The sequence below is a fragment of the Ochotona curzoniae genome, unplaced genomic scaffold (genome assembly GCF_017591425.1).
Source record: "Ochotona curzoniae isolate NIBS_2020 unplaced genomic scaffold, NIBS_Ocur_1.0 scaffold_2587, whole genome shotgun sequence".
In the NCBI taxonomy this organism is placed as follows: Eukaryota; Metazoa; Chordata; class Mammalia; order Lagomorpha; family Ochotonidae; genus Ochotona; species Ochotona curzoniae.
The window spans coordinates 16203837-16229351 of NW_024467096.1; the positions used below are offsets into that span (position 1 = coordinate 16203837).

The 25515-nt window shown below is 44.4% G+C and overlaps 2 protein-coding genes across 2 annotated transcripts in view; one reads left to right on the forward strand and one right to left on the reverse strand.

Annotated features, from left to right (window-relative positions):
• LIPH (lipase H) overlaps nt 1-15473 on the reverse strand; it is a 35904-nt gene extending 20431 nt beyond the window's left edge. Inside the window, exons 1-3 of the mRNA XM_041002976.1 lie at nt 15291-15473; nt 1770-2137; nt 549-657 (exon numbers count right to left, since the gene is read on the reverse strand). Of these exons, the coding sequence (XP_040858910.1) occupies nt 549-657; nt 1770-2137; nt 15291-15339 (526 nt within the window). The 5' untranslated portion in view covers nt 15340-15473. The remainder of the gene's footprint in view (nt 1-548; nt 658-1769; nt 2138-15290) is intronic.
• A 9565-nt stretch (nt 15474-25038) lies between these two features.
• Nucleotides 25039-25515, forward strand: part of SENP2 (SUMO specific peptidase 2) — a 46889-nt gene continuing 46412 nt past the window's right edge. Inside the window, exon 1 of the mRNA XM_041002657.1 lies at nt 25039-25126. The gene's annotated coding sequence lies outside the window, so the exon portion shown is untranslated. The remainder of the gene's footprint in view (nt 25127-25515) is intronic.

The window sequence follows — 25515 nt, forward strand, 5'->3', positions numbered from 1 at the left end:
CTGGCAAGAGAGTCCAGCAAAGGAGCCTTTGTGTGGGGTTTGACCTGCGGTGCTCCTGTGTGGTTTCATGCAACATTGGTCTGAAAGCTGATATTTAAAGGGTAACCCCAGAGGTCAGTAGTCCCATCTCACATTCCCAGCAGCTGTGCCTAGGGACTGAAGTAGATTAGGTATGTGATGTAGCCTCTCCTGGATTGAATGAAAGGAAGAAGCCCTGTGTTTGGGGCACACAGATCAAAACCTCATAACATACAGCTGCTCTTCTAGCCTAAAGAGAAATAAAGTCAGGACCACCAGTCTTTTCAATGGCATATGTAATTTACAAAACACTTGAGATATGTGTATATGTATTATTGAACAATAACATAAGCTCAGTATCATCATGGTCTCTTGTTCACAAAAGGACCCATGCTCAGACAAATTAAATCATTGGGAAAGCTGACTTGGAGCCCAAGGACTTGATTGCCTGAATGATGTCCTCCCACTCCTGCCTGCCAGGGAACACCCTGCCTAGAACTGAACCCTTTTCCCATTCGCAGGAGCCTCACCTGTAATTCGTCCCAGCTGCCCATCGTACATCTCTCCAACAAACCCAGATATGTGGGCTCCTAGACTTACTCCAATCATGTAGATGTCGTTCAAAGAAGCTCCTTTTGCCTAGAATTTCAAGAAGTCCACCATTATAAATTGGAAGGTGCCTGGAAACTGACACTATTTGGAGAAATATCCTAGGAGTTATCTTTGGAGAAATTATTTTTAAGCACTTTACATGTACTCTCTCATTCAAATAACACAGTGCCCAAGACAATGTATAACTATTACTCCTTTGGTGATGTAGTTGAGGAAATGGAAACCTGGAGTTGAAGTCATGTGTGCTGGGCCAGGCATCCAGAGGAATGCACTGACTAGAATTCCAACCTGTGTGCCTTAACCTTTAGGTTCATGTGTGTCCACTCATGCTGCTTCTAGAGTGCAAGCCTAGATATTTTTGTACATCATCCAGATTGGAGAGAGTGACAACCATGCATTTGATGAACTTCCTTAGCTGCTTTATACTGACTTGGTAAAGGAAATCACCACAGAAGGAAGCGGGGAAAGGGGAATTAGGATGGACCACACTTTCCACAGGCTGCAGGAATAACTTGTTGTGGATCGCTTTAATATTCACATCCCCAGGGCTGTGGCTCAACTGGGGAGCTGGCACAAAGCTCACACTACCTCTGGCACAATGACCAACAAACCTGCCGAACTCTGGCATTATTCTGGTTTTATGTCATTTTGCTTTTCCTGCTAGAAGAGACAATTTATGAAACATCACTAATTAAAATGTGAGGTTTTACCTTTTGTCATTCTGAAAAAATAAATCATCTCATCAGACTGTATATCTCAGAGTTTTGGTTAATGTAACTAAACTTTGGACACATCTAGCAAAAGGAACAGTCCTGGAAGTTGAGGAAACTCTAGATAGTAAGCTAGGAAAGCCTCAGACAGACTCCTGCCCAAAAGACACCTTTATGGGGTCATAATAAATACTTAAATCTGTAGTATCTTTAAGGATAGTGGTGCTTCTTAAGACAGGTGCCATGTAGTACGCAACCTGCAGAACCATACTTACAGACCTCACAGGCATCCCTTTACCCCCATTTCTTCTCCTGGGGCCTGTGCAGATTTACAACACGGACCTCATAAGCACTCCAGATTATCTCTTTAAAACTCCAGAAGGCAGAATTTAAATCAATTCCAAATCGTCCAAGAGAATTCTCTCTTACCAACATCTGGTCGATAAACTCTTTCAAGATTAATGCCACTTTCTTGGTGTTGCTAGCGGCCTGGTTGTAAAGTACAGTTGTAGCCCCGCGATTCCAATCAACAACAACCACATTCATGTCTTCTACATTGAGCAGAGCCATTACTAAGTCTTCCCACCAAACTGGAGGGGAGCCTGTTAGCCTAAATCCATGGACAATGAAGGTGGTCTTCTTGGTTATATTTAAGTTTCCAAAAGTTGTGGAGTTGATGAGTTGTGCACAGGAGCTGTTTTCTCTTGTGTAGAGCAGCAGCCTCACGCTGAGTTCTGTACCAACCACTGCACTGTGAAAACTCAGCCTGGTGAATGAAGGACATGGTTCATCTGTGTCTGAAAATAAAAATGAGATGACATTACAACAGGCAGCCAGCAGGAATGCTGTCCTACATTCACTGCAACTCTTAGGAGCTTTACAGCACCTGACAAGAGGCCTTACCTAGTTGCAAAGTCATGTCTGATTAGGACTCCGTGAAAAGGAACCTGTGGTTTCACCAGGAAAACTATTCTTGCAGATCCTACCTTCTGTCAAGGTTACCTCAATGAAACTTCTCTAACCAGCCAGTTACAAATATGACCTTTTTACCCTAGAACTCCCACCCCAAGCTCCTTTACATCGCTCAGTGACATTGTAAAGAATATTTGCTGCAATATGCTGTGGGTATTCCATACATGTATGTCAATCTGGCAGGAGCACCATCACTTTACAGGGGTGTCTTAGAGCCTGTGTATCTCTCACAGTCCCGGCACATGGTAGAGACCTCAATTACTTAATGTACAGGGCCCAAGCAACACTTGCCATGCCTAAACAACTGCCTGTAATGTCAGTGGAGATCATGATGTGTTTGTTCTAAGCCTTTCAGTAGCATCTGAAGCTCATGGCCACCGTGGCCTTTCTTAGACTCTCTCCTTTGCTGCCCAGGTACCAAGCAGGTTCTAAGAAAGGCCTTAGGAAAATGACTGCTGATGGGAAAGGAACAGCCCTGGATGAGCCTGAAGCACTCTTTAGGCCAGAAAGTGAGTTGTGTTTAGAAACCTGGTAAAAGGACTCTCAGAGTTTGATGGGACTTCCACTGGCCAGATCTGGAATAATTGCAGGACAGAATAATTCAGAAGATTAATAAGTTGTAGGCTTTGGGGAAAAGCAAAAATCTATGATTCTTTAGCAAATTTGCATACATAGCTAAAGGAAGAAATGAAGAAGAAACACTGCTTACAGTGAAAGGCTGAATGCTGACTTTGAAATGTGGGCAAGGGTTGAGCAGGCAAGAACCATGAATCAATGTTAACTTGAGATGGGAAATTTGGGTGGTCATGAAGTATCTCTCACATGTGGCTTTTTACTGACCACAGGAAAAAAAATAGTAACTATATAAAGGAACTTTTAAAACTGTATGGAAGGGGACCAGCATGGTAGTGGACACCATGAGTTCTTTCAATAGAGAAGGTATAATTTGAATCTACTCATGAAAAAAAAAATCAGGCAAACACAGAATCAGGAATAATCTCAGAAAAAAAATATCTGTTTCTTTGTATAAAGGTCAGTGTCACAAATAACATAGAAAGACTATGGAACTATTTTAGATTAATGTAAACTAGTAGGGCTAGCGTTGTGGTGTAGTAAGTTAAGCTGCTAGCTGAGATGGCAGCAAGCCTGATTACATAGGAGAAAATTTATAGGTAAAAAGTCAGTTTACTCTCAAATGGTTCTGAAAAAAATATTATCAATTTGTAAATATATAACAGATTACAAAAAGCATTGACAAACAATAAGTCAGTCTATGTAGAGGGCTATTCATGTTCAGTGCCAGTTTTTTTATTCTTGTATTTTTTCAACATATTTAAAATTATTTTGAAATAAAAAGTTCAACCAGAAGAAACAGAACAAATCTATATCACTGACCCACGGGGAGGAGTGAGGAGAATTCTTTTAACAGGAAAAGACAGCAGGGCCTGGCACAATAGCCTAGCAGCTAAAGTCATTGCCTTGCACGCTATGGGATCCCATATGAGCGCTGGTTCTAACACTAGCAGCCCTACTTCCCATCCGGCTCCCTGCTTGTGGCCTGGGAAAGCAGTCAAGGACAGCCCAAAGCCTTGGGACCCTGCCACCCGTGTGGGAGACCCAGAAGAAGTTCCTGGCTCCTGGCTTTGGATTGGCTCAGCTCCAGCTGTTGCAGCCACTTGGGGAGTGAACCATCGGGTGGAAGATCTTTCTCCGTGTCTCTCTTCCCCTCTGTACATCTGCCTTTCAAATAAAAATAAATAAATCTTAAAAAAAAAAAGACAGCATACAAACACTGAAGAGTTTTGCCCAAAATGATTAACAGTGAAGCAGCAAGATGAGAAGGGGCAACATTCAAAGAACAGCAAAGCAGGAAGCGAACCAAAGCAACAAATAATTCCTAGCTACAAACTGGAAAGAACCTGCTTAGGGTATTCAAGAGAGGAGGATCATTGGTCACTTCTGGAAGGAGGGAATAGGCCAGGGAGACTGTTAGTTTACAAAAATCCAAGGGCCCCTGAGAAACACCTGATCAGACTTCCAGCAGCAGAAATTTAGGGAACCATTCACTCTGGGTCTATATTCTCAATGAATCTCTTTCTCTCTCTCTCTCTCTCTTTTTTTTTTAATGATGTTTACATAGTTGACTAGGGTGGGAAGGATCAAGGGTTAGAGGAAAATGGGTGAGACCATTGTTTCCACATTCTTGCTTTGTTGTATCTACTCTTGCACACCTGGAAATTGCACCTCCTTCATTGGGAATCTCAGAGTAGCCTTCACCTTGGAATTGTTGGCAGTCTGTAATAAACTGGGCCCATTCACCTGTGTGTCTATCTGAAATTGTTTGTAAAAGCTTTGGAAATTAGGAATTTGTGTGAATTTCCAGAACAAAGTAAGCACAAATAGCAGTTTTGAGGCAAAGGAGACTTAGCAACTCCTCATCCTAGGAAAGAGGGTGTTATCATAGAGCCCCAGACTCACTGGTTTTTTCCTTCGACTTTGCCATCAGGGTGCATGTGCAGTGAGACCTGCTCGTGATACATACATTTTCACCACCTGTTAGTCTTTTTCAATTCCTCTTCCTGTAGATTTCATGCTCCTGGAGAACACAGACTGAAACTGGTCTGGTTGCTTGTAGAGCAAGTCCCAGAGCAAATAATTGACAGTTTAATTAGTCATCTTATTGACCTGGAGGTGTCAAAGGGTAGGGCTGAGCCTCTCAGCTTTAGCCATCAGTAAAACTAGGTTTTGTTCCTCATTGTGCAATGACTTACCAAGTAGCCTGAGGGAAATAATGGTGTCTTTCACTTGCTACCTATTTGCACAAAAGAGGAATGCTACAAGGATTAATTCCGGATGAGGTCATAGCTAGGATGACAGATCCCTTTACTAAGAAGAGAACTTTTTCATTATCATGTCTGTTCATTTGGAACCAAATGAATTATATCAAGCCAGTATCGTAAGTTACATAACCTGAGCTGCTACTATGGCATCCTAGTGGGTTAAGCCACTGCCTGCAATACATTCCATAAAGATGCTATATAGAGTCCCAGTTGCTCTGCTTCAAATCCAGCTCCCTACTAATGCACCTGGGAAATCAGGTACATGGGAGGCCTGGATAAAACTCCCAGGTGCAGCCACTGTGGAGTGACCAGGGAAAGGGGATGTGTGGGAGGGAGGACTACTGAGGGAGTATGCTGCAAGTGAGGAATGACTTTTGAGGGACTTCCATCAACAAGGCCACTGTACTTGCAGGTAAGCAAGGGGGCTGAGACTTGAGTGATTTGTTGGGGGAGAAACTAGAGGACCTTTATGGGTCAGACAGATGCACCAGCCCATGAGGGAGACCTGAACTGCGCTAGTTAGCATGGATTCCTGCCAACTACCACTCAGCAGTACATACTAAAGCCATATCTGGGGGCCTATATGGCAGGCCTAGACACCGAGTATGGTCAGAGCAACCACTGGCACATGCAACATCTGTGGCGGAAAACAGACCTGGTTGCGAGTTAAGGGGGCACCCCGGCTGAGCTGTAGTTTCTACTGGTGAGTGTGAGAGCCAGAATGGGGGTTGCAAGCTGGGCTGGACATGGTGGCAGCAGCCGTTAACATGAGTGAGGACTGGGCCTGAATGTGCCAAACTGAGCCCACTCGTGCTCATGAGAGCCAAGGTGGGTGTGGAACAAGCTGGGCTAGGTCTAGGCACCTGCTGAACCACAAGAGGGCTATGTCTGGGTGTGGACCTGGTGTGGCTGGACTGTAGCGCCCAGCATTAAGAGCCAGAAAGGTGTGGCCCAGTTGGGCAAGTCCATGGTTCCTGTAAGGACAAGAGGTGAACTCAGTCTGGACCAAAGATCCACTAGTGTGCACATGATTTGCCACTGGAAGGAAACCTAATAGAGGAGCTTGGGGTACTCCCTTGTCAGGACAAAGTCCCTGCAAGTGAGGGCAAGAACCAGGGCTGGGAGCAGCCCAAACCAGGCCTGGACATGGTACGTGTTAGCACAAGTAGCAGTTCAGGATGGGCCAGTTCATACACCCCCTGGTAGCTCTGAGAGCCAGGATGGGAATGCAGGACAAGCCAGGTTGGACTGTAACACCAGCTAGTTCACATCAGCACCATGACTGGGGACTGGCTGGGCTTAGCGAGCCTAGGAGGCAGCACCTATCAGCATGAGTTGGAACTGGGGGTAGACCAGGCCAGGCTATAGCACCAGGCAGCAAATGCCAAGGTGAGGTGGGTCAAATCAGACTGGGCCACAACACCCAACAGTACATCTAAAGCCAGGAGCAAGGAGCCTCTTCCGGGTCTCTCACATGGTTGCAGGCCCCAAAACTTTAGGCCGTCCTCGACTGCTTTCCCAGGCCACAGACAGGAAGCTGGATGGGAAGTGGGGGAGCCAGGATTAGAACAAGAGCCCATATGGGATCCTGGTGCTTTCAAGGCGAGGACTTTAGCTGCTAGCCCACGGCGCCAGGCCCTAGATTTTTTTAATTGTTTTTGAAATTTTATTTATTGGAAAGGCAGGCTTACAAAGAGAAAGAGAAACAGAAAAATCCTGTGTCTGCTGGTTTACTCCATACATAGCCCCGAGGGCTGGAGCTGAGCCAATCTGAAGGCAGGAGCCAGTAACATCTTCTAGGGCTCCCTCATGGGAACAGGTTCCCAAGTTGCTGTGATTATCCTATATTCTCTCTGAAAATATTTACTTTCTGGCTCTCTACAGAAAAGTTTACTAACCCTGGTTCTAATAGACAAAACTGTAACAAGCTCATGGAGGTAGCATGAGATACAACCTCATTGCCTTCTAGGCATCTGATCTCTGATAATGCATTGTCTGACCTCTCTGGATCTCCATTTTGCATCTGTTAAGTGATCATAAATAGGCAACATGGAATCATATTGAAAACTGGAAGCAAAAGAGAAGGCATGGACCCAGCACAGTAGCCTAGTGGCTAAAGTCCTCCCCTTGCATACATCAGGATCCCTTATGGGCATTGGTTGGTATGCCGGCTGCTCTTCTTCCCGTTCAGCTCCCTGCTGGTGGCCTAGAAAAAGCAGTAGAGGACAGCCCAAAGCCTGGGGACCCTGCAGCCACATAGGAGGCCTGGAAGAAAAACTCCTGGCTCCTGGCTTTGGATTGGCTCAGCTCCGGTCATCGCAGCTGCTTGGTGAGTGGATCAGTGGCTGGAAGATTAAGATTTTTCTCTCTCTTCTCTGTATATCTGACTCTAATTTAAAAAAAAAAAAGTGACTCTTGCCTCAGGCAGTTAGTAAAAAAATAGTGTGATTTGATATGGAAGAACAGGGCCGACTGTCTGGAATTGTGAGTTCACAAACTGGTAGTGCTGGAGAACAAGGTCAAACTCTGCAAGCAGTGTTCCATGAGTGAGCAAAAGTTTGAGATCAAGGTTGAGGCTTGCAGGCAAGGGTCCACAGTTGGGCAGTGGTCAAGGCCCTTGGACTGTGTGCGTTAAGATATCCTTGAGACGGTCATGCACTGACTTCTGTACTTGGGTCACGCTGTTACTTCCTGATCATCAAGCGTTGGCTGGTTAGCATCAACATGGGATGTGATTATCAACATTTGTGCCACATCAGCTGCTGTAAGTTGATTCTCTGTGAGCAAGTGAATAGAAGATTGGGACAGTGAGCCTTCTAGGTCAACCTCCTTCAGAGAAGATTTGCCTCAAGCTGCCTACTTTTGTAATCTTTCTCTTGTGTCTTAATTTGTTTTTCATTTACTTATTTTCTATTTTACGATATAATTCCATAGGCTCTTCCCCACCACACTGATTTCCACCATATATTCACAATAGTATAGTCCTTCATAAGCAGTCATAAGTCCGTCATTCTGCTCTCTCCAAACCATCCATACTGCATTGGTTATGATAACTCTTAATGTTGATGACAAACTGGAATAAGCATTTCTCTCATAAATGAAGTAATATAAATAAGTGACAGCATGCAGTTTGGTAAATTAATTACTCAAAAAATGTTAGTACCTTCTATCATTTTATTTACCTTACCTAAAGCACTGTGAATACAAAGGTACCAGTGTCTCCTTAACCACGGTGCTGGAGCAGGAGTCAGAGCCCTGCCTCTCTCAGCAAGATAAAAACCATGGGCTGGTTCTGTGTGTGCTAGTAAGCAAAGCCTCTGCCTAGGATGCCTGCATCCCATAAAGCTGCCGGTTCAAAACCTAGCTGCTTCACTTCTGATCCAGCTCTATGCTTGTGGCCCTGGAAAGCAGTCGAGGACAGCCCAAAGTCTTGGAACCCTGCACCTGCATGGGAGACCCAGAAGAAGTTCCTGGCTCCTGGCTTTGGATAGGGTCAGCTCTGGCTGTTTCTCTCCTTCTCTGTAAATCTGCCTTTCCAAAAAAAATAAATATTTTAGAAAATTATTTTGGGGCCCAACGCAGTGGCCTAGTGGCTAAAGTCCTCGTCGGGATCCCATATGGGTACCAGTTCTAATCCCGGAGGCTCCACTTCCCATCCAGCTCCCTGCTTGTGGCCTGAGGAAGCAGTTGAGGATGGCCCAAAGCCTTGGGATCCTGAACCAGTGTGGGAGACCTGGAGGAAGTTCTTGGCTCCTGGCTTTGGATCAGTGCAGCTCTGGCCATTGCAATTACTTGGGGAATTAACCTTCTGATAGAAGATCTTCCTCTCTGTCTCTCCTTCTTGCTGTACATCTGACTTTGCAATAAAAATGAAATAAATATTTAAAAAGAAAGAAAGAAAATTATTTATCTGAAAGGCCAGAGATAGAGATCTACTGGTTCACTCCTCAAATCCTGCAGCAGCGAGCGGCAGAGCAGGCTGAAGCCAAGAGCCCAGCATTTCATCCAGGTCTTCCATATGGGTGGCAGGGACCCAAGCCACCAACTGCTGCCTCCCAGCTGGTAGGAAGTTGGATTGAAAGCAGAGTAACCAAGGCTCAACACTGGCACTTCAATATAGAATACAGGTATCTCAGTGGGGACTTAACCTTAGCACTACTAACTTGCCTCATGTGCCACACCAAGAATGAATCATGGAAACAAGGAGAGTAAAAGAAACCAGTCACTTAAGACCAAATATTATGTTTCTATTCTCATGGAGTGTTCACAATGGAGAATTCTATTGAGCATGAAAGCAGTTTAGTACTTGTTCAGGGCTAGAGTGGGGAAAGATAGAATATAATGATAGCTAAAGAGATCCAGGTTTCTTTTTTGAGGTCATGAAAATATTCTAAAATTGGTGATGGTTACACTTACCTGTCAATGTACTAAAATATATAGGAGTATACACTTTAAATATATGAATCATATTGTAAATTGATTATATCCCATTAAAGCTGTTTCTTAAAGTGACATACTACTTTGAAGCTACATGAAATTGAACAGGCTGTCTCAGTGTCACACAAGTCACACTCAGTCTCTGGCTTTTTGTTTTTACCTGCTTTTGGAGGAACTGATTTTATGGGCTACATTGCTAACTGGGATTAAACCTCCTTAAAGAGAGGAGACTCATCCATAGAGGTGTCTTTGAACAGAAATGATAGAATGACAGACATAACTGAAGACAAAACAATCATGAGTGTGAACAAGAGGTGAGAAAATCCTGAGTCTGAGTTCACAAGCCAAGGTGGGTTCACTTGAACTTCTCAATATAACGTAGTCCACTTATGGTTGAAATTGAAGCTATTGATTGATCTCAAACCCACGTTTCCCTTCCACCCTTTCAAAGCCAACTGAGAGCTGTAAATTGTCGCTTACTTAAACCTCGATGTGTGGTATCCCGTGAGGAAGTAAAACACTCATGTTTCTGACTCATGCTTTATTCAAGCTTTGAGTTCTAAGGCATACTCATGCTCTCCTCCTCCACCACCCTCAAACCTAACACACATGTGTACTCATAACTTCTTTGGAACAGAAACTCCACAGTGAGGTGGACTAACTTGATGCTGGTTGAAAAATACTTACTGTAATTCAAATCAAGATCAAGAGATAGACCTGCAAGAATTCTGCCTGCTCAGGAATGCCTCTGACTCATGTTCTGGGATACAAATATACTGCGTGTGAACTGTGCAGCCTGAATACTTCCAGCAACCCCTGCTTGAGTACACTTTAGTGTGTGTTGGGAAACACAGTCGAGATAAAATTTCCCAAAATCCAAGAAATAAAAGTAAGAGATTTTCAGGTTTTAGGTGAAAATTTGCGTGGCAGGTACTAGGAAAAAAAAAGTTGGATGCTTAATCTGAAAAGAGAGAGTAATGTCACTGCCATGAAATTCTACAAAAACTTTTAAATCTGAAAAATAATTCCATTTATATTCTGTGTGTGTCCCATTGAATTTCGTGCAAAGAATGTGTCCTGAGCCGTCAGACTAGGAAAGGATCTCAGCCAACCAGGGAAGCTGGGCAGTCAGGCAGGATGCCTGTGGGTGGAGGTGGGAGAGGGCTGGGTACTGAGACAGAAGAAGGTTGGATAGCTGGTTCCAGAACACACGCAGAGTAAGTTCTAGTGTTCTACAGTACAGGGATGACTGCAGCACGTACTAACCCCATCATGTCCTGGCCAAACCAGAAGAGAGGAGTTCCATAGCTCCCAACAAAAATGATATGTACACAGAAGTGCTAATTACCCTCATATGATCGGTACACATTGTATACACATATTGAAATATCACAAAGGTCGGCATTGTAGTGTAGCCCGTAACAAGTTAAGCCTCAGCATGTGATGCCAGAATCCATATTGGCACTGATTGGAGATCTGGCTGCTCCACTTCTGATCCAGTTCCCTGCTAATACACCTGGGAAACAACAGAAATGATCCAAGTGCTTGGACCCTTGTATACACAGGGAAGACCAGAAGAGGCGTCTTGCGCCTGGTTTTGGCCTGACCCAACCCCAGTTGTTGTGGCCATTTTGGGAGTGAATTAGCAGATGGAAGAGCTCTCTCTCTGCCTCTCTTCCTCTTTCTGTAATTCTGCCTTTCAAATTAAAAAAAAGAGAGAATCTTTTTTAAAAATTATTTTTATTGGAAAAGCAGATCAGATTTACGGAGACATGGAGAGACAGAAAGATCTTCCATCCGCTGGTTCACTCCTTAAATGGCCACAACGGCCAGAGCTGAGTGAATCTGAAACCAGGAGCCTCCTTGAGTCTCCCATATGGGTACATGGTTTCAAGGTTTTGGGCCATTCTCCGCTGCTCTCCCAGGCCACAAACAGGCAGCTACATGAAAAATGGAGCAGCTCGGACATGAACTGGCATCCATATGGGATGCTGGCGCTTGAAGGTAGAAGATGAAGCCATCATTCTGCCCCTCCCCACAAAAAAATCTTAAAAAAACAAAAATGAAATCACACTGCTCTATAAATATGTTTGAATATTACATGTTAAAAATTAAGAAACATTGTGCACAATATTGGGACCAGGAAAAAAATAAAGATACCTATGGCCAGAAGGCAGAAGGCCATCTTGATGGACAAGATGTCTGTTTTTAACCCCTAACTGTCTGAGAAAACCTTTTAGATGTCAGCTGTTCTCACTGTCCTTTCCTAATCCTGTGTGTAAATACACACCTTCACGCCTCCTCACTCATCTTTGCCTACCTGTTGGGGAAAGATGAGTCATACACACCTACACAGATCATGCCAGAGGATTTTCAGTATCCTAGAAAAGAATCTCTGGTTTCTGCTACTGCAGTAGTCCCTGGCGGCCCCCTGCGGTTCCCGTTATCCTTGACATCTGAGACCCAAAGGTAAAATATTGTAGGATGAGACCTATTGAAAATGAGACCACACTCATGAAACTTCTATTATTGTACATTTTTATACTTATTCTGTCTCATGTCTTCGTTGCTCATCTTTGACCAAGCCTAATTCATAAATTATTGTAAGAATAAAACATAATATGTACTGGGTTTGGTACTGTGCGCAGTTTCAGGCATCTGAGGTGAAATTGGATGAAATTGAGTCACCAGACAAAGTGGGAATTAGTGTAAGCTGTTTTCTCTGGGGAAAATACTACTTAATTTGATACAGTTGCCTCGGGCTAAACTATGATAGCATGGGACTTTTACAAAAAGTGTATCTTTAATATTGTTTACATAATTGAGAACGATGCACACCCGTGTGGGCCTCTGATTAGGGTGAGAAGGGTCAGGTGTGGAGGAGGTGGATGGGACACATGTTTCAGTCTTTTTTTCTCCTGTGTCTGTAGGGGAGGAGAGAGGAGAAGAGCTACTCCTTGGCATCAAGTAGCAGGTGCACCTTTAAAACTATTAATGACAAGAGTCCTGAATTTAGAATAATATGTACCAGCCCGTATTTCTTAGACCAGCTGCAACTGGAAAACACTGAGGATTTGTTAAAAATGCCAGGACTCCCGGAGCCTGGGAATGTGGTATGGAACAATTCTACATTTTTACCATCCCCCCTCCTTATTACACTCCCTCTCCCTTCTCCACCAGGTGGTTCTAGTACACTTTAGACTGCTCAGGACATTGCTTTATTCACTGGTAAAATTGTGGCCAACATTCCTAACATAACTTCACAAGATTAGGACAACAAAAGATCTCTGAAACTAGAGGACTTCTTGGAATTTCTGAACACCACCTTAACACTTGCTAATTTAGGGACAGGAAGGCAAACAAGGGAGAAATAAAATATCATTGTATTTGCTTTCTATCAGCTGCTTATTATTCAACATCCTTCTGTTATACAAGTTCTAAGTTCATGGTTTTCTAGATAATGGGAAATCTAGATTAGGTTTACAGCCATAATTATGTGGGGTTTTTTTTTCCTCCTGGCTACAGAACTATATCGTGTGCCTCCACCTAGAGTCCATTGTTTGGCACTGACAGCAATCTAGAATCATTCAAAACTAGACTGTAGGGTTCAGCGTCCTGGTTCACTAGCTTAAACAGCCACCTGTGACACCAGCATCCCATTAGAACACCGGTTAGGGGCCAACGCAATAGCCTAGTGCCTAAATCCTTGCCTTGCATGCATCGGAATTCCATATGGGCACCTGTGCATTTCCCAGCTGCTACACTTTCTCTTTAGCGCCCTGCTTATGGCCTGGGAAAGCAGTCGAGGATGGCCCAACGCCTTGGGACCCTGTACCTCTGTGGGAGACTGGGAAGAATCTCCTGGCTCCTGGCTTTGGATTGGCCAAGCTCCGGCTGTTGCGGCTACTTGGGGAGTGAACCAGAGAATGGAGGATCTGTCTTTCTATTTTTCCTTCTCTCTGTAAGTCTGACTTTCTAATAAAAATAAATACATGTTAAGAAAAAAAGAAAGACCACAGTTGGAGTCCTTACTCCTTCAGTTCCCCGGCTAACGCATCTGTGAAGGGCGCAGACGATGGCCTCCTGCCACTCCCATGGGCTGACCCGGGCTCCAGGCTTCAGCCTGACCCATCCCAGGCCATGTCGGGCATTTGGGGAGTAAACCAGAAATTGGAAAATACCTCTCTCTGATTTTTTTCCCTTTCTTACCCTTTCCATTCTCCCTTTAAACTTTGCTTTTTCAAATGAATAAAACATAATTTTTTTCAAAAAAAAACATAAAAAATTTTCTCCTAAGGAGATTTTCAGTAAAAACAGAAGAAAGCACGAGGGTGATACAGAAAAATGTGTCTTTATTCCAACTAACTGAATAATGATAGAGAATGGGAGATGGAGAAAATGTTCAATAACCAGCGCTGGGATTTTGTATAGGGCTGGCCTCTAGCCTCCTGACATAACCTGTCAGTTCGTGTTCATTATTTAAATTAAGAGTAATAAGAAGGATACTTTAGAATATTGATTTCCCATTTCCATAGACATGTTTTAACTTACTGGTTAATCAAGCTCAGAAATAAATACTAAGAAAACTTATTTGTAGGTTGAAATCCTAATTTTTTTTTTCCATTTCTTTCCTAAGCTTCGTTTACAGGCATATATGATTTTAACATGGCTGTAATCATGGTTTACCTGTGTGTGTAAATTTGGATTCTAATTTTTCTACTTTGCATTTTTATAAAAGCATATTAACGCATTTCTGTATAGCAGCAGAATTATTTTAAACTTATTTTAAAAATTAAGTTGATAGTGCTGCATTTTTACTATTGCTGTATGTGGGATCACTCCTTTCATATCTAGTTCAGTTTATTACAAATAACATGGACTTATCTCTGAGTACGCAGCCTCTCTCGTTTTAAAGTTGTTTGGAGTAAATTTCCAGTGATGGCTTTATAAGCTCAAAGGGCATAAATGCTTTTATGAGTCTTAATGTATAACAGATTTCCTCCTTGCCCTTTACTCAAACATCAGTCTTCATTACCACAACGTATTATAAGTGCTGGGGTTCTAAAAAGACTTAGTAATATTCAGCATTTTTGAAAAACAAAAATCATTTTATGTTTCTTACCTTACTATGTACATTAGTGCCTTAATTTTAATTTTTTCACTATGATTTTTTCCTTTTTTTATTATGATTAATTATTTCTAAGATGCCAGTATGCCAGTCACTATTCTAAGGTTTTAGACACAAAATCATGTCACTCTGTAAGAATAATTTAAGTAAGAGTAATTTAAGTAAATCTCAATGCATGAGTATGAGTCCTTGCCCTCTCTGTATGAGACATCATCATTTTTTAAACTTTTTTTTACATTAGGCATCATAAATTTAATTTCTAGAAAATATGTAATCTCACTTCATGAAGGTAGGAAAGCACAAAATATTTCTGAAAGAAAACAACACTCTTCTACATTGTTCAGCTTATTTAATTTTTACACCTAAGAAGTTCATTCAAATAGTAGCTTTTACTGTCAAAAACTTTTTCAGGTTTAGAAAGTTCATTTAATCAACCATCTCTTTCCTTTAAAAAAATGTATGGAATTTAAAAAGCCCTGCTGAAGGGAACTGGGATGAAAAAAAGAAATGTAAAATGATATTACTACTACTTAAAAAAAAATCGTAAAGAAAGTTATGCAATAAATAACATACCTGATCTCACCAAGCACAGCAAACTGATGAATAGATACAATCTCAGCATATGGAGAGTGGAGAGAACGCCTGTCACATTCGCAGGAGTGATTTCCGTCCCAGAGCCTGCGTTCTCACTCGGGCTTTGCTGCCGCGGAGCTCTGATAACTCACTCAGAGGTGCGGTGACAACAGGAAGTTCCCCAGGGACAGCTTGCAGGCGGGTCCCAACCCAGGCAGGATCCTTGGCTCCTCCTCCTTTCAATGAAAGGTCAGGTACTTTCTACCTTACACAATTTTACACATATCTGAATATTGTAATTTGTATTTGCAGAATGACGAGTTCAAAACAGTTTCATTCTTTGTGGGCGGTTTATTAGTCGTTTGGCTTGGTGTGTCGAAATCAAATGTGATTTCAGTCCTTCTCTCCCCTTCTTGTGAATGAAATAACAAATCCAGTCAGTATACTGTTGGCTTGTATTTACAAGCCTACTTTAAGTGTTAATTCACACATCACATTCATTCCTCACAGAAGAATGTTTAGATTTTATTGAGAACATTTCATTAGATCAAGTTATAACTTTGTTATATTTTTTGTATTCACATTTTTACTTCTTCATACCTAGAGTTACAATTTCTCTGACAGCCTTTTTTCTTAAAGTGTCTACTTTTAAAAAAGTTTATGTATTTATATGTATTTATTTATTTGGTTGGCAGAGACGGAGAGGCTCTAACACTAACCCACCAAAGGGGGGTTCAGATCCCACATCTTTCATTTACTGGTTGAACGGCTTTAAGTGAGACATTCAAGTTCTCTAAGTCTTAGTTTTCGCAATTGTAAAACAAAGGTTAGCAAAATCTCACACTTTTAGATGGATGACATGAGAAGTTCCCAAGCACTGGCTGTTGTCAACTAACTGCTCACACAACCTGCCCCATTATCCTTCAGAAGGCAGACAGTGTCCTGAAGAGCGATCCAGTGGATGCTGGGAAAGGAGGACTGCTTCGGCTGGTGATGACTCCGTGCACGTGGTTAGGCAGCGCTCCAGTCTAGTTTGTACCTTTGTCTGCAGCGTAGAGTAATAAATTCAGGCAATGTACATAGGAGAACCAATGGATGATTTGATTTTCCATATGCTGTAAGCTTCACTAAGTTCAAAATAATTACCCTCTGGGAAAAAATGAACTGTTTGTCCTTTGTCTCAGGAACTGGTGATGGAGTGCATTCCTTCCTGTTGAATCAGTGGACTTGCCTGATAAATATTTGTTGAGCTCCTATCAGTTTTGAGTACCATACCCATGGCTTATCTAGAAAGGGCCAATATGCGTTTTCTGCAAAGTAGCTTAGTATAGGAAAAAAGAATTATTTCTGTTGAGAGGCCGCTGGTTCAGGAGTTTCCTGTTGTTGGTACAGAAGGCTCCCTAACTAGTGGAACTCAAAATAGTAAAAAGATTCAGTAAGAGAGCCTGCACCTCTTTCAGAGTAATGAGAAATACCAATATAAAGATTATGTAGAAAACATTCCCAAGCATGGGGGAGGGGAGACTCGTGGAACCCTAAAGGGATCAAGGGATTGCACGGGAACCTTTACATAATGATGTCTGTGTCCTCATTGAGGGGGATTCCACACGTGCAGTGGGGTGGCCGAGCCACACATGTGTGGGTGGAAGGCCGGCAGTGTATATCTGCTCTGTGGTTCTGACATTTCATCAGTTGTGAAAGATGTCACAAGTGAGGGGAACCTAGCTGAGGGTACAGGGAACCTCTCTGCGCTATTTTTGCAACTTCCTATGAACCAATAGTAATTTCAAAAATGAAATGCTTTTTATTTTTTTTTTAAAAAGAGAGATTTAGGGCCCGGCACGGTGGCGCAAGTGGTTAAAGGTTCTCGCCTTGCACGCCCGGGATCCCATATGGGCGCCGGTTCTAATCCCGGCAGCCCCGCTTCCCTTCCAGCTCCCTGCCTGTGGCCTGGGAAAGCAGTCGAGGACAGCCCAAGGCTTTGGGAACCTGCACCCGCGTGGGAGACCTGGAAGAGGCTCCTGGCTTCGGATCGGCATAGTATCGGCCCGTTGCGCTCACTTGGGGAGTGAATCATCGGATGGAAGATCTTCCTCTCTGTCTCTCCTCTCTGTATATCCGCCTTTCCAATAAAAAAAAATTTAAAAAAAAAATAAAATAAAAAAAATAAAAAAGAGAGATTTATTTATTTTTATTGGAAAGGCATATTTACAGAGAGGAGGAGAGACAGAAAGATCTTCCATGTATTGGTCCACTCCCCAAGTGGCCACAATGTCCAGAGCTGAGCTGATGTGAAGCAAAGAGCGTCTTCCAGGTCTCCCACATGGGTGCAGGGTCCCAAGGCTTTGGGCCGTCCTCAACATCTGGGGCTTTGCGATAAAAATTAAATAAATCTTAAAAAAAAAAAAAGGGCCTGGCGCGGTGGCGCAGTGGTTAAATGCCGGGATCTCATATGGGTGCCGGTTCTAATCCCGGTGGTCCTGCTTCCCATCCAGCTCCCTGCCTGTGGCCCGGGAAAGCAGTCAAGGATGGCCCAAAACTTTGGGACCCTGCACCCGCGTGGGAGACCCGGAAGAGGCTCCTGGCTTCGGATTGGCTCAGCTCCAGCCGTTGCGGCCCCCTGGGGAGTGAATCATGGGATGGAAGATCTTCCTCTCTGACTCTCCTCTCTGTATATTCGCCTTTCCAATGAAAAAATAAAATAAATCTTAAAAAAAAAAAAGACTTTCTTGATCCTATGATTCTGATGAAGGATTTCCAACTCAAAGTGCCACAGTTTACCTCCTTTGCAATCTCATATTATGAACTACTTTTTGTTGCTGTTTTTAACCTAGAAACCCTTGCTTATGAACAGATTAAAAAGATGCAGGTAAAAGGCCTAGACAGGAAAAGCAAGTATGGAAGTGCAGTGGAACAGCAGGGAGGCGGTTTTATAACTCCCTGGTTTCAATAGTCAGGAAAGGTGACCCATGTCCCCACCCATCCTGGTCTGTAACTCCATGCTGGTAGATGACTCACTGTTACACCTTTTTGTGTTTCCATTCACATCAGTGACCTCTCATCTACCATTTGCAGTGTTGGTTAAGAAAGCTAAGTCAGCTTCCTCAATTCAGTCCCTACAAGGAGGTAAGGGTGGTTGGTCTCAAATCCGTGTATTTATTTCTTCTTTCCTTCATTTATGAAACATTTTTAGAGTTCCCATTAATAGAAATAATAAGGAAAAAATAGGACATGACTGTATCTGACAGGAAGAAAGACTCAAATGATAAAAATGAGATTAACACTTATATAGAGACATGGGTATAAATTCTCGATTTTTGTATATTATAGATTTATTTTATTTTCATTGGAAAGTCAGAAATACAGAGAGGATGAGAGACAAAGAAGAAGAGCTTCCATCTATTGATTGATTCCCCAAGTGGCCATAATAGCTGAAGTTGTCCTGATCCGAAGCCAGAAGCCAGGAGCCTCTTTTCGGTCTCCCATGCAGGTGCAGGGTCCTAAGGCTTTGGGCCGTCCTCAACTGCTTTCCTAGGGCACAAGCATGGACCTAGATGGGAAGTGGAGTAGCCAGGATTAAAACTGGCGCCCATCTAGGATGCCGGAGGATTCGAAGCAAGGACTTTATTTTTTTTTTTTAATTTTATTTATTTTTATTGCTAAGTCAGATATACAAAGAGAAGGAGAGATGGAGAAGATCTTCTGTCCGATAATTGACTCCCCAAGTCACCACAACAACTAGAGCTGAGCCGGTCCGGAGCCAGGAGCCAGGAGCTCTTCTGGATTTCCCACACAGGTGCAGGGTCCCAAGGCTTTGGGCCATCCTCAACCTCTTTCCCAGGCCACAAGCAGGGAGCTGGATGGTAAACAGGGCTTCCAGGATTGGAACTGGCGACCATATGGGATCCCTGCGCGTTCAAGGAGAGGAGTTTAGCCACTAGACCACTGCGCCGGGCCTGAGGCAAAGACTTTAGTCAGTAGGCTACTGGGTCAGACCTCAGATTTATTGATTTTTTTTTTTTATCAGAAAGGTAGATCAGACTTATGTAGAAAAGGAGAGACAGAAAAAGAACTGTCCACTGGTTCACTCCCCCAAATGGCTACAATGGCTAGAGCTGAGCTGAGCAGTAGCTTGCTCTGGGTCTCCCATGTGAGGGCAATGTCCCGAGGCTTTGTCCCTACATTTTTTTTTTCTCTTTGTATCTCCTTAAAACAAAGCAAAAAACAGGGCCCAGCACGGTAGCTAGTAGCTAATGTCCTAGTCTTGTATGCTATGGGATCCCATATGTGTGCTGGTTCTAAATCCCAGTGGACCAGTCTCCCATCCAGCTCCCTGCTTGTGGCCTGGGAAAGCAGCTGAGTATGGTCCAAAGCTTTGGGACTCTGCACCCGTTTGGGAGACCCAGAAGAAGCCCGTGACTTCTGGCCTGAGATCGGCTCAGCTCTGCCACTGCGGTCACTTGGAGAGTGAATCATTGCACTGAAGATCTTCCTCTCTGTCTCTCCTCCTTTCTGTATATCTGACTTTCCAATAAAAGTAAATAAATCTTTTAAAAATAATTTTAAAATTAATCTTAAAAATTAAATAAAAATTTTTTAATTTATTATTTTTAGAGATCTAAAGCCAGAGATTTCAAATCAATTCAGGTGTTACAAATGAACCAACTTGGGCCTGGCACAGTAGCCTAGTGGCTAAGTTTTCACCTTGCATATTCCAGGATCCCTTATGGGTACTGATTTGTATCCTGGCTGCTCTACTTCACTTCCAGCTCCCTGTTTGTGACTTGGGAAAGCAGTGGAGAATGGCCCCATCCCTTTGGACCCTGCACTGGCGTCGGAGACCTGGAAGAAGCTCCTGGCTCCTGGCTTCAGATCAGCTCAGCTGTGGCAGTTACAGCCACTTGGGGTGTGAACTAGCAAATGGAAGATTTTTCTTTCTGTTTGTCCTTGTATCTGTAAATCTTACTTTCCAACAAAAATAAATGAAACAAAATAAATCAATCAACTTGCCTCATAGATGTGTTTAACCACACTGAAAACTTAGTTCTGCTTCTTGGTGCTATTAGCCAGTTGCACCTTACCTTCTTCAAATACAGCAAAAGACAGCAAAAGAGGAATGCAATTAGAAACAGCAAGGACTCATGCAATGGTGTGAGCCATGGTCACATCCCAAAGGACAGTAGTTCTGATTGGTTTGGAGAGAGAAAGGAGCATATCTGTGGAAATTATGAAAGGCAGAGTATGTTAATACTAATATCTAATGATAGAAGAAGGAACGGAGGCTTGTGCTGTGGCATAGCTAGTAAAACTTCCACCTGCAGTGCTGACACACTGTTCCACTTCGAATCTAGTTCCTGGTAATGGCTATGGAAAGCAGCAGAAGATGGCTCAAGTGCTTGGGAGATCCATGTGGGAGACCAGTTAGAAGATCCAGGCTTCTGGCTTCAGGTTGGCACAGCCCTGGCCCTTGCCAGTTACTTAGGGAGTAAACCAGAGGATGAAAGTTCTCTTCCCCTGCCACAAAAAAAAAAAAAGAAATAAAAAAGAAATAAAAAGACAAAAGAAAAGGAATCATGCACACACACACGAATAAAAAAGAAAAAAGAAAAATCTCTCCCTGCTTCTCTCTTGTGACAGTAAGGCTAGGTCTTCTGAAACATTTCTGGGACGTGTCCATCACCTGACCATAACCTGATCTTTGCCATATCTTGGGTTCTTGGAAAGTCCCAAAAGTGGAGTGAGGATGTTTATCACAAGATGACATCTCATTCCTGGATGAGATATATCTTTTCTTTTACAGCTCAGGCAGCAAGCCAACTGACCCAAATTGATTTCTGTAAATAGAATTGGAAGGCCCTGTTTGCCTAGTTCTGTTGTTTGCTGCTAGGTGGGATGTGACTCTTCGTGATTGGGTAGTTTAAAGTGCATGATGTTTTTAAACTGGGTATCTGCTCCATGGCTCTACAGTTGATTGGATCAGTTGTATTGTGCACTCACGTAAGCTTGGTTGATTGAATGATTCACATCATGTGCTTAGTTGACAGAGTGATTATTGCTTCAGAAAGCCCTCTTCAGGCGGTGGCCTAGTGGCTCAAGGCCTCACCTTGAATGTGCCAGGATCCCATATGGGCAACAGTTGTAATCCTGGCAGCCCTGCATCCCATCTAGGTCCATGCTTGTGGTCTGGGAAAGCAGTTGAGGACAGCCCAAAGCCTTGTGGAGACCTGTACCTGTGTGGGAGACCTGGAAGAGGCTTTGGCTGCTGGCTCCTGGCTTTGCATTGGTGCAGCTTTAGCTGTTGTGGCCGCTTAAGGAGTGAATCAGTGGACAGAAGATATTCCTCTCTGTTTCTCTTCCTTTCTGTATATCTGACTTTCCAATAAAAACAAGTCTTATATAAAGAATGCCTGCTTCTACTCGCAGTGGTGTATAACAACCTGCAACTTGTAAGGACAGGGCCTGGTACAGTCCGGTGGTGGTTACAAGTACAGGGCCCGGTACAATCAGCTGGTGGTTGCAACTGCTGGGTGGGTTCTGTTTCCACCCCTGTCTTCCACTGGAACCAATGGGTGTTGCAGTCCAGCCTGGTTCTGCCCAGCACACACTCGGCTCTCACATAAACCAGTGGGAGCTGCAGCCTAGTTGAAGCGACCCACAATAACTCCCACCAGGCCAACCCCCTATTCTGGTTTGCTGGTATGTGTAGCAGACTAGTCCAGTCTCTCCCACATCCCATTCAGCTCTCATACATGTCAATGGGCATTGAAGGCTAGTTCAACTCAACCAGCCTGACTATTCAGCCCATACACATGCTGTAGAATGCCTTTCTGTCTTGCCGCCCTAGCCCCTGTACTGGTTTTCATGCCGTCCAGTGGGAGTGGTAACCCAAGAGGGAGGAGCCCACTATTTCCCACTGCCAGATTATGCACTCTCCAGGTAATTCTGTGGTTTAATTTAACAGAGTTAGCCTCCAGTGCCAGTTTCTGCCAGCTGATGCTGCGGCTACGGCCAACCATCAGACCAGCCTGACTTTTCCCTGATCTAGTGCACGTGGGGCCCATAAGTGTTGTAGCCCTGCTCAGTCTGGTCTGCCCCCATCCCAGCTCATGTTCTCCAGTGGAAGTGATTGTCCATCAGGGGAACCTCCCATTATTCCCCCTACTGGCGCCACACCGTCCCTTCCTGGTTCTCACATGTACTGGTTGGGCGCTGTAGTCACATCCGGTACAGGTAACCTCACCTTGGCATTCTGTAATGTGCACTGCTTTTTGTCGTGACCGAACCTGGCTCAACCCACACTCTGTTCTGGTGCTTGGATTTGCCAGTGGGTGATGTGAACTGATTCAGCCTGGTCTGCCCCCAACCCATGCCAAATGTATGCCAGTGGGAAACTTTCCATGGCCTGTTCTGGGCTGTTTCCTATCATGCTTCTTGCGCTTACCTTCAGGGTCTGTGTCCTGCCAGAGGAGTTGCCCAGGCTCCTCCATCAGTACCTATCCCAATGCCAGATTTCATACATACCAGTGGGTCCATGAGCCAGTACTACTCAGTTCAGCTCCTGTCCTAGCAGGAACAGTGGCCTTTCCTGACTGGCCTTCAACCCAATCTGGTTCTTACTGTTGGATGTTTCAGCCCAGCCATGGCTTGTCCATACCCACATACAGCTGACACATAGCTCAGTAGGGGCTGAGACCTAGCCTAGTCCGTCCCATATCTACGCTGTTCCTCCAGAGCACCAGATGGTGTCAGAGTCTAGCCCAGCTTTGTGCGTCCAGTCCCAGCCCACACTTGTGCCAAGGGAGACTACAGCCATAACCAGATCAGAACACAGCCCCCATTCCAGCCCATGTGCTCCTTGGTGGGACTATCAACCCAACTAGGGTGTCCCCTTAGCTTTCCAACGGGGCCTGTTCCCAGCCATAGATTGTACACATGCCAGTGGTTGCTTTGACTCAGCTTAGCACTGCCCCTCACCTATCCCGGCCCCTGTCCTAGATGCAGTGGCTTAGCGTCCCTGACTCACACAGACCAGTAGGTGTAAGAGCCTATCTGGGCATGACCTGTGCTTCAACCTGGTTTCTAGTTTTGCTTGTGGGCTAAGTCCTGCCCAGTCTACCCGGTTCCATGGCCAACTCATACATTAGCCAGCCTTTGGAGCTACTTTGCCCAGCTTGTCCGACCCCTAGGCCCAGACCATGTGTTCACCAGCAGGAGCTATGACTCGCCAGGGGAGTTCCCCAAGTTCCTCCACTTGATCCACTCCCAGACCCAGTTCTCATACATGCCAGTGGGTTTTAGGCCAGTGTCAGGCATAGTTTGGCCTTCCATTTGGCCTTGTATGAGCTCATGAATATTGCAGCCCGGCCCACCTCACACCCTATTCAGGATGCACATTCGGGTGCTGCTGCCCTGACCAGTCTAGACTGTTGTGGGTTCCTTTACCTGTGATTGATGGCAGGCTCCTTGGTCACACCTAGCTTAGTCTATCACCACCCTAACTTTTGAGCTAACCAGTGGGGCTAGTATGTCCACAGGGTTTGGCCCACACATCCCCCACAGAGTCTACCCCCGATATGGTTCTCGTTATCTCCTGCTAGTTATTGTCATGAACCTGCCTAATGAGACCCATCTCCTGATCCATCATCATGTCAGGTAATAGGATTTGATCCTGCTAGACAAGCCCTGAGCCTTAGCTTTTGCATGGACTCTTGTTCAGTGCTCAGCTTTGTTCAGTGATTACAAGTTCTACACAGGATTGATAGGAGGCTGGTATATCAGACTTTTCCATAAAGATCATCTGGTCCCTCTTCTCAAACCTACCAGGTCTCATTAACCTCCCTTACCTTCAAAGGAAAAGTTACCCTGTTGTTGGGAGTCTTTAGGATTTGATTGAGATCCCAGAAGTACAGTGGGCTTAACATGGAGCTACCTAAGCAGCAGTTTAAATCCCCAAAACCCCAGAGCTGGCCGCCGGGCAGCCAGCAGGCGGAGCCTGGCGCCGAATAGTGCACTGGCTGCCCAGGGACAGGTCACCACGTGTACACGGTGGCTGGAATCGGGGTTCCAAGCATGGAGATGATCCTGGCCTGGCACCCACCAGCAGCCAACAGGCTGCTGAAAGTTTTAATCTCCAGACCCCAAGTTCAAGGTAGCGTCTTAAGAATTTTCTTCTTATGTACCTGAAAAGTTTATCTCTGGAAAGAAACTGATCTTTAGCGTGGTTAATTATGTTGGGATTTAGACACTTTGGGCCTAAATCAACAAAATTTCATCTATGGTCCCTTTGGCCCTTAAATGATACAGCTTAGAAGTCTGTTGTGGCAGGCATCAGCAAAAACTAAGTTGAAAAATTCTCTCCTCCAATCCCCCACCTTTTTTTCCCCCCCTTTAAACACTCTGGGAATGCTTTAAATGGGAAAATTTGCAAGACTAAAGAATGGATTGGAGGGCTGGGTCGCCATTGTTCCCTGGAGGAAGGGAGGGGGTGGGGTCCTGGAAAGACCGAGGTGGATGTGAGGAACTTTTTCTGAATCTGAGGCCGGTGTTTTTGCTAGCATGGGAGAGCCAAAAGCAATGAAGTGCTGCCCTTGCTACCTTCTAGGCGTGCAAGTTCTCCCAGATGGGGACCCCCGTGTCTACATCCTCCTGACTCCATGTGGCCTTGGGCTTCTCCTCTGGCCCTCCCGTGAAGAGCTCCTGGTTCCTGGAGTAGCTGCTGCAGCGGTCGAGATGCGATTCGAAGTAATCCCGCTGCTTTGCCAGCAGACGGCTAGTGGCTTTTGCCCCTACTGTGGACCACAGGACAGAGAAGGCACCAACTGGCAAAGGAGTCCCAGGTGGGAGCAGCTAGAAGGATGAGTCTCCATTTCTTCACTCCAGAGGGTAACAAGAGGACTTGGAGGCTGTGTCAGGGAGCAGGAAGGTGGGATTGGGGGGGGGAGGTCGGTGTGGGTTGTCACGCTCATGGTTTGCACTGGAGGACCGGTGTGTTGGCTGAAGTCTGTAATTCTGAAGCCTTCCCACCTTTTTACCAACCAGATTACCAACTTTCAGTTATTGAGTTTGTGCTTGTGCTTATACAATGAAAGAGGAAGGGAAAGTGTGTGTCTGTGTGGGGGAGAGGAAAGGAAGGAATGGTTGAGGTTTGCCCTGTGGTGCTCTGAGACTTACTTTGAATTACTTGTTTTGGTGGCCAGGTTGGAATAGTTTGTTATTCAAAAGAAAC